The sequence below is a fragment of the Choloepus didactylus genome, chromosome 2 (genome assembly GCF_015220235.1).
Source record: "Choloepus didactylus isolate mChoDid1 chromosome 2, mChoDid1.pri, whole genome shotgun sequence".
In the NCBI taxonomy this organism is placed as follows: domain Eukaryota; kingdom Metazoa; phylum Chordata; class Mammalia; order Pilosa; family Megalonychidae; genus Choloepus; species Choloepus didactylus.
The window spans coordinates 228,504,494-228,518,472 of record NC_051308.1 but is presented as its reverse complement, the minus strand read 5'-3'; the positions used below and the strand labels follow the sequence as shown (position 1 = coordinate 228,518,472).

Genomic DNA, 13,979 nt, shown 5'->3' with positions numbered 1-13,979 from the left:
GGACTGTATAATGGTTCAGCCACTCTGGAAGTCAGTCTGGCAGTTCCTTAGAAAACTAGATATAGAGCTACCATTCGATCCAGCGATTGCACTTCTCGGTATATACCCGGAAGATCGGAAAGCAGTGACACGAACAGATATCTGCACGCCAATGTTCATAGCAGCATTATTCACAATTGCCAAGAGATGGAAACAACCCAAATGTCCTTCAACAGATGAGTGGATAAATAAAATGTGGTATATACACACGATGGAATACTACGCGGCAGTAAGAAGGAACGATCTGGTGAAACATATGACAACATGGATGAACCCTGAAGACATAATGCTGAGCGAAATAAGCCAGGCACAAAAAGAGAAATATTATATGCTACCACTAATGTGAACTTTGAAAAATGTAAAACAAATGGTTTATAATGTAGAATGTAGGGGAACTAGCAGTAGAGAGCAATTAAGGAAGGGGGAACAATAATCCAAGAAGAACAGATAAGCTATTTAACATTCTGGGGATGCCCAGAAATGACCATGGTCTGTTAATTTCTGATGGATGTAGTAGGAACAAGTTCACTGAAATGTTGCTATATTATGTAACTTTCTTGGGGTAAAGTAGGAACATGTTGGAAGTTAAGCAGTTATCTTAGGTTAGTTGTCTTTTTCTTACTCCCTTGTTATGGTCTCTTTGAAATGTTCTTTTATTGTATGTTTGTTTTCTTTTTAACTTTTTTTTCATACAGTTGATTTAAAAATGAAGGGAAAGTTAAAAAAAAAAAAAGAAAAACAAGGAAAAAAAGATGTAGTGCCCCCTTGAGGAGCCTGTGGAGAATGCAGGGGTATTCACCTACCCCACCTCGATGGTTGCTAACATGACCACAGACATAGGGGACCGGTGGTTTGATGGGTTGAGCCCTCTACCATAAGTTTTACCCTTGGGAAGACGGTTGCTGCAAAGGAGAGGCTAGGCCTCCCTACGGTTGTGCCTAAGAGCCTCCTCCCGAATGCCTCTTTGTTGCTCAGATGTGGCCCTCTCTCTCTAGCTAAGCCAACTTGAAAGGTGAAATCACTGCCCTCCCCCATACGTGGGATCAGACACCCAGGGGAGTGAATCTCCCTGGCATCGTGGGATGGAGAACATCTTCTTGACCAAAAGGGGGATGTGAAAGGAAATGAAATAAGCTTCAGTGGCAGAGAGATTCCAAAAGGAGCCGAGAGGTCACTCTGGTGGGCACTCTTACGCACAATTTAGACAACCCTTTTTAGGTTCTAAAGAATTGGGGTAGCTGGTGGTGGATACCTGAAACTATCAAACTACAACCCAGAACCCTTGAATCTCGAAGACAGTTGTATAAAAATGTAGCTTATGAGGGGTGACAATGGGATTGGGAAAGCCATAAGGACCACACTCCACTTTGTCTAGTTTATGGATGGAGGAGTAGAAAAATAGGGGAAGGAAACAAACAGACAAAGGTACCCAGTGTTCTTTTTTACTTCAATTGCTCTTTTTCACTCTAATTATTATTCTTGTTATTTTTGTGTGTGTGCTAATGAAGGTGTCAGGGATTGATTTAGGTGATGAATGTACAACTATGTAATGGTACTGCGAACAATCGAAAGTCCTATTTGTTTTGTATGACTGCGTGGTATGTGAATATATCTCAATAAAATGAAGATTAAAAAAAAAACAGTGAATCTTGTGGTAGAGAATGTCTGTGATTAACTGTACAAATATTAGAAATCTCTCTCATGAACTATGACAAATGTATGACACTATAAATAGAGGATAATAATAGAGGGACATATAGGAAAAATTATATACCTATTGCAAACTATATACTATAGTTAGTAGTATTTTAACATTCTTTCATCAATAGTAACAAATGTACTATACAAAAACTATGAATCTGTAATGGAGGGGGAGTGGTCAGGGGTATGGGAGGATTTGAGTTTCCTTTTTTTGTCTTTATTTCTTTTCTGGAGTAATGAAAATGTTCTAAAAATTGAAAAAAAATTGTGGTGATGGATGCACAGCTGTATGATGGTATCATGGGCAACTGACTCTACACTTTGGATCTTTGCATAGTTGTATGGTATGTGAACAATCTCATTAAAAAATATAATATGGTACTGCCAGTGAAGCAGTCGAATGAACGAGAACAGTCATGAATCAGGATATACACACACACATACATGCGTGTGTTTTTCTGTATATATATTTATTATATCAATTTTAAAAAGCAAACACATTAGTTTGTAGATGTGTGGCTTGAAAGATGGATTGTATGAGATAGGGACATGAAAAAAGGGTTGACAACAAGTTAGAAGGCCACAGGCAATGTTAGTCCTGCAAACTCCTAACAAGGGTCATGGTATTTGATTCAATAATCTCAAAAACCATCCCAAGGAACGCAATATATATACATACACATAGGCTTTAATAAAGCCATTATTTATTAATAACAGGAAACTATCCCCCCAAAGCTGAAAACCTAATCAGAGTACCATTCCTATAAAATGGATAGACTTGGTTAGCACTGAAGCAAAGGGGCCCTACAATGCTGACTGGCTAAAATACAAATTTGGCAGGACAATTTTAACAAAAGAGGCACTGATCACTGTTGGCAGAGTGGTGCATAAAATTGCATGGTTTTGTTCTTTCGTAGGTGTCGTGAAGTTAATGTTTTATGAAATTGAACAAAACACGGAAAACAAAGTTTCTCCCATGCTGATATATCCCTTTACAATGGTTGGGAAATTGTGCAACATTTACCTCAGGGAAACCAAGATTCAAGACAAGAGTTTTTCAGACTTTCTTAATCAAATTGAAAATGAGGCAACAGTATCAGTCTGTACAGATAGGCCAACAGGCCCAGATATTTCTGCTCTGTAACAGATTTAGCAAATGGCCATTGTTAACACTTTTATTCCCTCAGGGAGAATGCTAACCATAATTTAACTCTACTGTGTTTTAGTAGTAAAGAAAGAAAACAAATCTTTCATCTATTAACCTAAACTCAAATTAAAGTAGAAATTCTATCAATTTAAGGTTTCTATAGAATGTCCTGTAACACATCTATAGAGTCAGTTTTTGAGAAACTGAAACATACCTACATCACATCTCAACCAAATGCACTTACATATTATTTGTTGATTTTTAAGACAATTTTCTTTAGCATCATCATGAACATGTAGAATATAATCAAGCAACCAAATAAAAGGGTTTTGTAAAAAATCTAACAGAACAGTCAATTTTAATAGAAGAATTTTAAGTTAGTTATACGACGGAAAATGAAAGGCTAATGCTAACACCTTAATTAGAAACCTGAAAATCTCTTCCCTATACTCCATTATTAAGGTTATTATTTATTTTGTCTGTAAAGAGAGAATGTGAGTAAATCATTTTTTCATACTTCAATGTTCCATGATTAAGCAACAAATCAAGACATGGGTCTCATTTTAGTCTTCTTTTCCAGCTAAAAATTTAATCAGAACATTATATTTTAGCCTTTCTTACTAAATAGTAAAAAATATACTAATTCTGGAATAATTTAGTCTACAGCTTTTCATGAGAAATCAGAACAGCTGTAGCGTGCCACCAAAACTGAAGGAAAAAAGGGGAACTGAGACCAATATCCCACAGAGGGTACAGAGAGATGTCCAGGGGCATGGAGTGGCCATTCTTTCAAAACAGCAGGAGATATAACAATGAAAAACAGCTTCAACACGTACTTGATTAAAATCTGGATCTTTTTCTCCATCTGGCTTGGCTTCTTCCTTGTCCTCCTCTGTTTCAGAACTACTCACATTCAGCTCCGGAGCTGAATCCTTCATCACCTAAAAGGGCCAGGACAATAAAGAGAGAAGTAAGTCAGATTCTAGGAAGGCATGCTATGGAGGATGTGGGGAGATTTGACTGGCAACCTTTATTAAGAGGAGAGAAATCTTTATCAACAGTGGGATAACAGATCAGACAGGGGATCTGGAATCAAGCGTCCTCCATTTTCAACATCCTTTTAGCATGCTTTTTATCCTGTGACTTATTCTTATTTAATGTGTTCCCCATAAACTTAAGAGGTCTCTGCAGAGCAATTATTGTTACTGGGCTTTTACAATAATGTTATTTTGCAAGAGTCTGAAGATGCTCTACTCCCCTCCTAGTTCTCTGTGATTGTCAAGCCTTTTCTGGTACCCAAACATGTTCAGGTAGATGACAGCAGTGGTCACAATGTTCTACAAGAATTGAGAAAATGAAGGAAGGCAGAGCTCTTTTGCAGAACACTATGAAATATCATTATTGAACTCAAAATAAATAATGAAACCGAAAGAATACGGGATATTATTTTACATAAGATACCATTATTACATGTGCAAACAAGTACAAAAAGTTTAGGCAATTCTGGAAGGAAAACAGGCATTTATATTCATTAACTTCACTTTCTCTGCCAATTAGGAAATGAATGCCTTAGTTCAATTAGGAAAGCAGAACTCTAAATCACTGGAGCACAGGTTTAAAGTTCCCCTTCTAAAACAAGGTGTTTTAGTAACTCTCATCAAATAAATGTATTCCTTTTTATTTGTCTTTAATTCCAAAATCCCTGAAATCACACCAAGAAGATGTCCAGAAATCTGGGTCAGGATCTACTTAAGAGCCATCCTTTCTAGAGTAAAAATGTTCCAAATCCAATCTATAGCAAGTTCTAAGGCCCCTACTTCCAAAACATATCCCAATCTATCTACCTCACCTATCCTTGCAAATCAACTCCAAGAGCCTTGAAACTGGTCTTCCTTGCTCTCGTCATGGCCCCACCAATTCTAAATATGATGGCCGGTGTGACCTTTTTTAAAGCATAAATCAGATCACATCATGATCTTCCTTGAAAATCTACAGTGGCTTCTCATCTACACTTAAGTCCCAAATCCTGTACAAAACCCTACAGAATTTGGTCCCTCATCCCATATCACAACTTTCTTCAACTTCATTCTTGACCAGTGTTGTCTACTATGGGAGCCACTAGCCACACAGGATATTTAAATTTAAATGAGTTAAAATTAAAAATGCAGTTCCTCAGTCACTCTAGCCACATTTTGAGTGCTCCATAGCCTCAAGTGGTGAGTAGCTATCATCACCCACATTAGAGACACAGAACACTTCAATTATCACAGAAAGTTCAATGGACAGAGCTGCTCTAGATATATTGATTTTCACTCCAATGTCTGAGCATATTAATCTTATCCCTTTGCCTGGAACACTCTTCCCCAGCTTTTCACAAGGCTGGATACCGGAGAGTTAATGCTTAGATAAAACAACTATACCTCCAAGAAGCCTTCCTGTCTCCTCTCTATCTAATGCCACAGCCTCCACCTCCATCAGTCTCTTTCCCTGCTTAATTTCTTTCAAAACACTCATTCCTGTATGAAACTATCTTATGGATGCAATGGTATATTCTTGGTCTTTCTCATTAGGTGCTTTTTTACTGTATCCTCAGCACTAAGACCCTATTCCTGGCATCATGATGACATTCTTTCAATAAATATTTGCTTTTCCAAATAATGACTGACTAAATCCAATACAGTCACCTAAACTATCCATTTTCAATTCTTGTCCAATTTCTATTCTGATGCCAAATAGCTCTGATGAAACAAAATTGTGTCCTCACTGAAAATTCAACAGCAAGTCAAAAAGCAAGCTTGGTCAATACTAGTCATGGCCACAAGAGGGATAAGTACCTTCTTATTATCCACAACTTTATGTACATAGATGGTGGCTTGAGTGTATTCACGCAGATCCCTCTGCTGCTGACACAATAAACCTTCTCTGCATTCCGGACAGAGTTCTAAAAGAAGTAAGGTATAAGTGGTTGAGGAATTACCAAAGATGTGAAAATGTGCATCAAAGTTACGTGAGTATTCACTGAAATATTAGTAATATTTTCAATTAATTGCTGTGTTCTTTTGTATGCCAACAAGGAAATCATTTACTACCAACAAATAAACATGCAAATAGTGAGATGGTTATTGGATAGTTCCTGTCTATATTAGTTTGGACTGCCACATGATCTTTAATTTTAAGCAGAGAACACATTGTTCATATATCCTTTCCTTTCCCCTGAAAGGGGATCTTTTAACTACAAAAACCAAGAATAATATGAAAACTTACTAGGCTCAGAAGTATACTGTGTTTCTGAAGGATCTGCATCTCCTACTTCAGTTTTTGTGATTTTAATTACATGATCCACAACAAACAGCTTTTGTATCATTTGCCACTCACTGGGCCATATGAGAGCTATACTGTGCAAAAAAACACAACATGCCTTAAGACACATGGAAACTAAGAGAACAAATCATCTAATAGTTTCCTAAACCAAAATCATCAACACCAAGGAATTAGAGGGAAAAGACACATCACAACAAGAAATAGTTTTCTCATGTGCTGGAATGCAACAACTGAATTGAAATTAAATGGCTGAGTTACATGAATCAAATGGCTAAATATAAGTTGAGTAAAATAAGTTAGTATAGATAAAAACAGCATGATGTCATTTATATAAATTATATAAAAATCTCAAATACACAAAGCATGACAATGTGTATATATTATTTTATAAAAATACTTTCTAGGACAACCCTCAAATTCAGAATAGTGGGTACTTCGAGAGAGGAGGTTCAGAAGGAGAGAGAAAGGGAGGAATAGAAGGGAGGATCAGTACTGAGGGGCTTTCACAATTAAATTGGAATTGTCTCAATTTTTAAGCTGGATGGAGGCACACCATTTGTTCTACTGTTAAGATACTTTCCTGGATGTTTGACATTCACAACAACAAAAAACGGGGGTGGGGGGTGGCTGAGAGGAGAACCTAGACGACCTCTGAGCTCCCTTAAGTGATGTTAAAGTATTAATATGGAAATAATAAACTCCCCAATTCTAGCTTAGTCTCAAGGGAATTTTTATTTATGTGCTTCAATTTTCATGTCAGAGGCAGTCTATCTTCTCTTACAGTTATTTAAAAATTATTTTAAAAGATAAAATGGCAACTTCCAGTCAATAAAGATAGTGGCTTACAACATTCCAGGGTTCTATTCTCCCACAAAATTTTTGAACAATTAGCAAAAACTGACAGAGCCACCTTCCTCAAAACTCCCCCCAGTCAATGGGTAGCAGTAACTAGGTGAATGCCACATCAAGAAAATTCAATGTGAAACCAGCAGGAGAAGCTCCCGGTGCCCTCACTGGCCCCTCCCTAGTGCAGTGTAGAACCAGCCTGCAAACCCATTGTAGGTCCCGGGCCCTGTCTTAGAGGGAGCAAAGTAACATCTATGCACACACAGGATACCTGTAGGTCAATGCCAGTCTATTGGAAGGCAAACTGGAGAAGTGAACCAAGACACTCATCTCTGGTTCACCCTCCTAAAACTTGCACTGGAGGCAAAAGCAGCTTGTGGACAGCTATAGTAGTATAAGAAACAATCAAACTGAAGCAGACTAAGGCAAAGGATTACCAGCTTTAAGACATACAACAGAGTACATGCAGGGGGTAGGAAGCCTATTTTATAAGGATTAGAGGGAACACTTGGATTCCTGTAAATATCCAAGCCATGAGCTCAATAGTCAGGGTCAGAAAAGACAAAACCAGAGGATGCTGTACTTTCACCTTGAGCTGATCTTTTTGGTAGTAAGGCTAACCTCTGAAGAAGAACACAAGCTAACCTAGAGTCACTTTGCAAAGGCTGTGAAAGGTTTTTGTTGCATTGGTTTCTGTTTTTGTTGCATTGGTTTCTGTTTTTGTTAGCTCCTGGCACTCAAGGAAATCTGTCATATCGCCATTGGATATAAACTTAATGAACAGAAGTTCGGGGACTAAATCTCAGAGTTAACACATTAAAATATTAAAATGTACAGTGTGCAACAAAAGATTACAAGACAAACACAGAAACAGGAAATGACAGCCCATCCAAAGGATAAAACTAAGAAACCATCAATAAAGAAAATCAGACTTTGGACATACTAAATGCAAACTTTCAAAAAATGATCTTCAGTATGCTCGGATAAAGGAAAACACGGAGAAAAAACTAAAGGATATCAGAAAAACAATGAAAGAACAATATGAGAATCTCAAAAAAAGGGACAGAAATTTTTAAATGAAACAAACAGGAATAGTAGAATTAAGACCACAATAACTTGAAATAAAAAAAATTCTCCAGAGGGTTTCAATAGATTAAAGACGGCAAAAGAATCAGTGAATTCAAAGACAAGACAATTGAAATAATTTAGGCTGATGAATAGAAAGAAAAAAGAATGCCAAAAAATGAACATAGCCTACGAGACCAGTGGAACGCCATCAAGTGTGCCAAGATACACATTATGGGAGTCCCAGAAGGAGGATGAGGCAGAAGGAATATTCAAAGAAATATTGGCAGAAAACTTCCAAAATTTAATGAAAGACATGACTATATACATTCAAAAAGCGCAACAAACCCCAAACAGGATAAACTCAAAAAGAATCACACACAGACACAATGTAACCAGACTGCTGAATGCAAAGGACAAGGGGAGAGTTCTGACAGCTGCAAGAGAAAAGCAGTGTGTTCTGTATAAAGGAGTTCCAATAGGATTAAGTGTCAATTTCTCATCAAAAACCCTAGGGGCACCCATGAATCTCGAAGACAGTTGTATAAAAATCTAGCTTATGAGGGGTGACAATGGGATTGGGAAAGCCATAAGGACCACACTCCACTTTGTCTAGTTTATGGATGGATGAGTAGAAAAATTGGGGAAGGAAACAAACAGACAAAGGTACCCAGTGTTCTTTTTTACTTCAATTGCTCTTTTTCACTCTAATTATTATTCTTGTTATTTTTGTGTGTGTGCTAATGAAGGTGTCAGGGATTGATTTAGGTGATGAATGTACAACTATGTAACGGTACTGTAAACAATCGAAAGTACGATTTGTTTTGTATGACTGCGTGGTATGTGAATATATCTCAATAAAATGAAGATAAAAAAATAAATTAATTAATTAAAAAAAAAAAAAAAAACCCTAGGGGCAGAGTTATGAGGATTGTACAACTAAGTGATGATAATGTGAGATACGGATTATCATGGATATAACATATGCTATATGAACTTAAGAAGCCCCTACTTTAGAAGTCAAGCCTTGATACTGAGGCTTGCTTGGGTGAAACTAATGACTGCAGAGAGGAGGCTAAGCTCACCTGTAAATATGCCTATGAGTCACTTCTAGAGAACCTCTTCTGTTGCTCAAATGTGGACTCTCTCTAAGCCTAACTCTGCAAATAAATTCATCACCACCCCCTCCCCCAAACGTGGGACAGGATCCCCAAGATGAATGAGCTTTCCTGGCAACGTGGGACATAGATTCTGGGAATGAGCCTGACCCTGGCACCAAGGGATTGAGAATGTTTTTTTGACCAAAAGGGGGAAAAGAAAGGCAACAAACTGAAGTTTTAGTGGCTAAGAGACTTCAAATAGAGTCAGGAGGTTGTCTTAGAGGTTACTCCTATGCAAACCTCTCCTAGATATGCCAAATGAACAATATGATAGCCCCAAGTCAACAGTAGTCCCAAAAACCTTAAAGAGTGCCTGGATCCCTAGCTGAGACTCTACAAAGGTTTTGCTCACTAAGTTTATTTGTCAGAAACTTAGATCCTTCAGAGTGCTCCTATGCCAGCTAAGCCCCCAAACTCAGAGGCAATAGCTTCTTCAAGAACATCAACTTAGATGTGTCCCCTTTGTTCATAAAGTTGACACCCCTTTTCAACATGAACAGGTTAGGGTGGTCACTGCCTAGACATCCCTGAAGATCGGGAATGTGACTGAACTACAAGAAGGGGTAGCAATAGACAAGATGTAATTTAACAAAGGATTATGAATACTGAATATTTATATAATTTTCTTTTTCTTAGTTGCTAGGGTATTAGAATAGTTAGAAGGAAAGAAATGAAATGGTAGAAATGTAACCCATAGCATCCTTTGTAATTTGTTCTGTAGCTACTTTATGTTAAATGGTAATTTGAAAGCTATACCTTTTGTATATATGTTACATTTCACAATAAGGAAATAACTGAAACTATGGTACTACAACTCATAATAACTATGGGAATTTCCTATATATCTACTTGTTAAATCACACTTTGAAAAGATACTAACTTTTTGTATATTTCATAATAAGGACATAACTGAAACTGTGGAATTGTAACCTATAAACTTCTTTGAAATTTGCTCTCTAACAATGTGTTAAATTGCACTTGGAAAGTTGTTGCTTTTATGTATGTATGTTATATTCCACACTAAAAAAAATGAAACAAAACAAAAACAAAAACAAAAAAACCATAGGGGCTAGAAGGCAGTGGGACGACATATTTAAAGCGCTTAAATTAAAGTCATTGCCAACTAAGAATTTTATATCTGGTAAGAGAGTTATTCAAAAATGAAGGGGAGATTAAGACATTTCCAGATAGTTAACAGCTGAGGGAGTTCATCACCACTAGAACTGCCCTACACACAATGCTAAAGGGAGTTCTTCAGACTGAAAGGAAAGGACACTAGAGAGTAGATCAAAGAAATAGAAATAAAGACCTCTAGTAAAGGTAACCATATGGGTAATTATAAATGCCAGTACTTTTGTATTGTATTTTTGGGTATGTAATGCCTCTTTTTACTTCTTATGTGCTCTAAAACACAAATGCATAAAAAGTAATAACTCTACAGTTTTGAACATAAAATGTGTAACATATAATTTGTAAAGAGTACAACAAAAAGGTGGGGAGACAGAGGGGTGTAGGAACAGTGTCTGTTATGCCATTTATATTAAGTTGGTATCAAATCAAACGTGATTATCATAGATTTAGGATGACAAATTTAAGCCCCATGATAATCACAAAGAAAATATTTGACAAATAGATACAGAAGGAAATGAGAAGGGACTCAAAATGGTACACTACAAAAAAAAAAAAAAAATCACATAAATATGAAAATAGGCATGGACAGAATAACTGAGGAACAAAAAAGGCATAAGACTTAAAAAGACCAGACAGCAAAGTGGAAGAAGAAAGTGGAGCATTATCAGTAGTGACTTTAAATGTTAATGGATTTAACTCTCTCGTCAAAAGGCAGAGATGACAGAACGGATAAAAAACACCCCAACTATGCTGTTTATAAGATACTCATCTTAAAGTCAAAGACACAAGTACGTTTTGAAAGTGAAAGGATGGAAAAAATATTCCATGCCAAAACAAACAAACAAACAAACAAACCAAAAAACCCACCCACAACTAAAAGAGAGCTAGGATAGCTATACTAATATCAGATAAAATTGACTTCAAGTCAAAAACTGTTACAGGGGACAAGGAAGGACACTATATACTGATAAAGGAGTCAATTCAACAGAAGACATAATTATAAAAATATATTCACCTAAGAAAGCAGGATCCCAAAATAGACAAAGCAAATATTGACAGATTCGAAGGGAGAAACAGACAGTCCTACATTGATAATAGGAGACTTCAATATACCACATTCAATAATGGATAGACTATTTAGACAGAAGATCAATAAGGAAACAGAAGACTTGAATAATACTATAAACCAACTAGACCTAACAGACTTATACAGAACATGTCACCCAACAGCAGCAGAATACACATTCTTCTCTAGTGCATACGGATCATTCTCCAGGACAGACCGTAAGTCATAAAACAAGCCTCAATAAATTTAAAAATATTAAAATCATACAATGTATCTTCTCCAATCACAGTGGATGAAGCTAGACCAAAAACAGAAGGAGAAGCAGAAAATCTGTAAATATGTGGAAATCATACAACACAATCTCAACCAACCTATCAATCAAAAAATAAATCACAATTACATTGTTTTTTCAGGATGTGTGCAGCTTCCTCTCATATGTTCAGAAGACAGAGCAATAGATGATGGATGAGAAGGAGGGAGGGAGGGAGGGAAAGAAAGAAATGGTGGTGTGACATGATGTTAAAGGTGGTGGATCAGGGTATCGGGGGAGGGGGGTCGGGGTATGCTGGAGTTCTATGTATGGGGTTTGTACTGTTTTTGCAACTGTTCCTGTAAGTTTGAATTTATCTCAAAATAAAATTTCTTATTAAAAAAAAATCACAACAGAAATTAAGAAATACCTTGAGGTGAACGAAAATAAAAACAGAGCATACCAAAATTTATGGGATGCAGCAAAGGCAGTGGGCTGAATGGCCATATTAAACCTCAAACCAGAGCCCTAACTTCACAACTGGAGAAACTAGAAAAATAAGAGGAAACAAAGCCCAAAGAGAGCAGGAGGATTAGAGCAGAGCTAGAGAACAAACAAAAACAATAGAGAATCAATGAAAACAAAAAGCTGGTTCTTTGAAAAGATCAATGAATTTGACAAACCTTTAGCTAGATTAACAAAGGAAAAAATAAATATGATGAGAATAACTAAAATCAGAAATGAAAGTGGGGGGGGAGGGGACATTACTACCAACACCACAGAAATAAAAAGGATTATAAAAGGATACTATGGACAATTGTACACCAACAAAGCAGATAACTTAGATGAAATGGACAAATTCCTAGAAACATACCAATTACCTACCCTGACTCAAGAAGAAATAGTAGAGCTCAACAGACTAATAACAAGTAAAGATATTAAATCTATAATCAAAAACCTCTCAACAAAGAAAAGCCCAGCATCAGATGGCTTCACTAGATCAAACTCTTCCAAAAAAGTAAAGAGGAAGGAACCCTTCCTAACTTGTGCTAGGAGGCCAGCATCATCCTGATACCGAAACCAAATAAAGATACCAAATGAAGAGAAAATTACAGACCAATATTCCTTATGAATATAGATGCAAAACCCCCAAACAAAATAGTAGCAAACTGACTCCAACAGCACATTGAAAGAATTTTACACCATGACCAAGAGGAATTTATACCAGGTATGCAAGGGTGGTTCAACGTAAGAAAATCAATTATCATATACCACATTAATAAAATGCAGGGGAAAAAAACACGATCATTTCAATTGATGCAGAAAAGGCATTTGACAAAATCCAGCAACCTTTTTTTTTTTTGCTAAAAACACCCTTAAAACTAGGAATAGAAGGAAACTTTCTTAACTGGTAAGGGCTTATATAAAAAACCCACAGTTAACATCATATTCACTGGCGAAAGACAGTTTTTCCTCTAATTTTAGGAACAAATCGAGGGTGCCTACTATCACCACTGCTGTTCAACACTGTACTGGCAGTTCTAGCCAGAGCAATTAGGCAAGAAAAAGAAAGAAAAGGCATCTAAATTGGAAAGGAAGAAGTAAAATGGTCCCTATTTGCAGAAATGATTATATATATATATATATATTTCTGAAAAAGCCACAACAAAGCTACTAGTGCTAATAAATGAATTCAATGAAGTGGTAGGGTACAAGATAAACATGCAAAAACCAGCACTGTTTCTGCACACTAGTAATGAACAATCTGAAGAGGAAATCAAGAAAAAAAAAATTCCACTTACTACAGGAATCAAAATAATCAAATATCTAGGAGTAAATTTAATCAAGATGTAAAGGACTTATACTCAGAAAACTAGAAAACATTGTTGAAAGAATTTAAAGGCCTAAATAAATGGAAGGACATTCCATGTTCATGGATTGGAAAACTAAATATTCTTAAAATGTCAATTCTATGCACAGCAATTTATAGATTCAATGCAGTCCCAATCAAAATTCCAACAGCCTTCTTTGCAGAAACGGAAAAGCCCATCTTTGAATTTATGTGGAAGGATAATGGACCTGGATAGCGAAAACCATCTTGAAAAAGAACAAAATTGGAGGACTCACATTCTGACTTTAAAAAGTTGTTACAGGATGGAAGAAGATGGCAGCGTAGAGAGGAATGGAAGTTAGTTAGTCCCCCTGGAACAACTAATAAACAACCAGGAACAACTAGTAAATAATCTGGAATAA

General features: G+C 36.5%; 1 protein-coding gene across 2 annotated transcripts in view; it reads right to left on the bottom strand.

Moving 5' to 3' along the window:
- USP48 (ubiquitin specific peptidase 48) overlaps nt 1-13,979 on the bottom strand; it is a 148,223-nt gene that overhangs the window by 29,412 nt on the left and 104,832 nt on the right. For both annotated transcript variants that reach the window (XM_037828250.1, XM_037828251.1), the window contains exons 20-22: nt 6,152-6,282; nt 5,722-5,828; nt 3,724-3,828 (exon numbers count right to left, since the gene is read on the bottom strand). In XM_037828250.1, the coding sequence (XP_037684178.1) occupies nt 3,724-3,828; nt 5,722-5,828; nt 6,152-6,282 (343 nt within the window). The remainder of the gene's footprint in view (nt 1-3,723; nt 3,829-5,721; nt 5,829-6,151; nt 6,283-13,979) is intronic.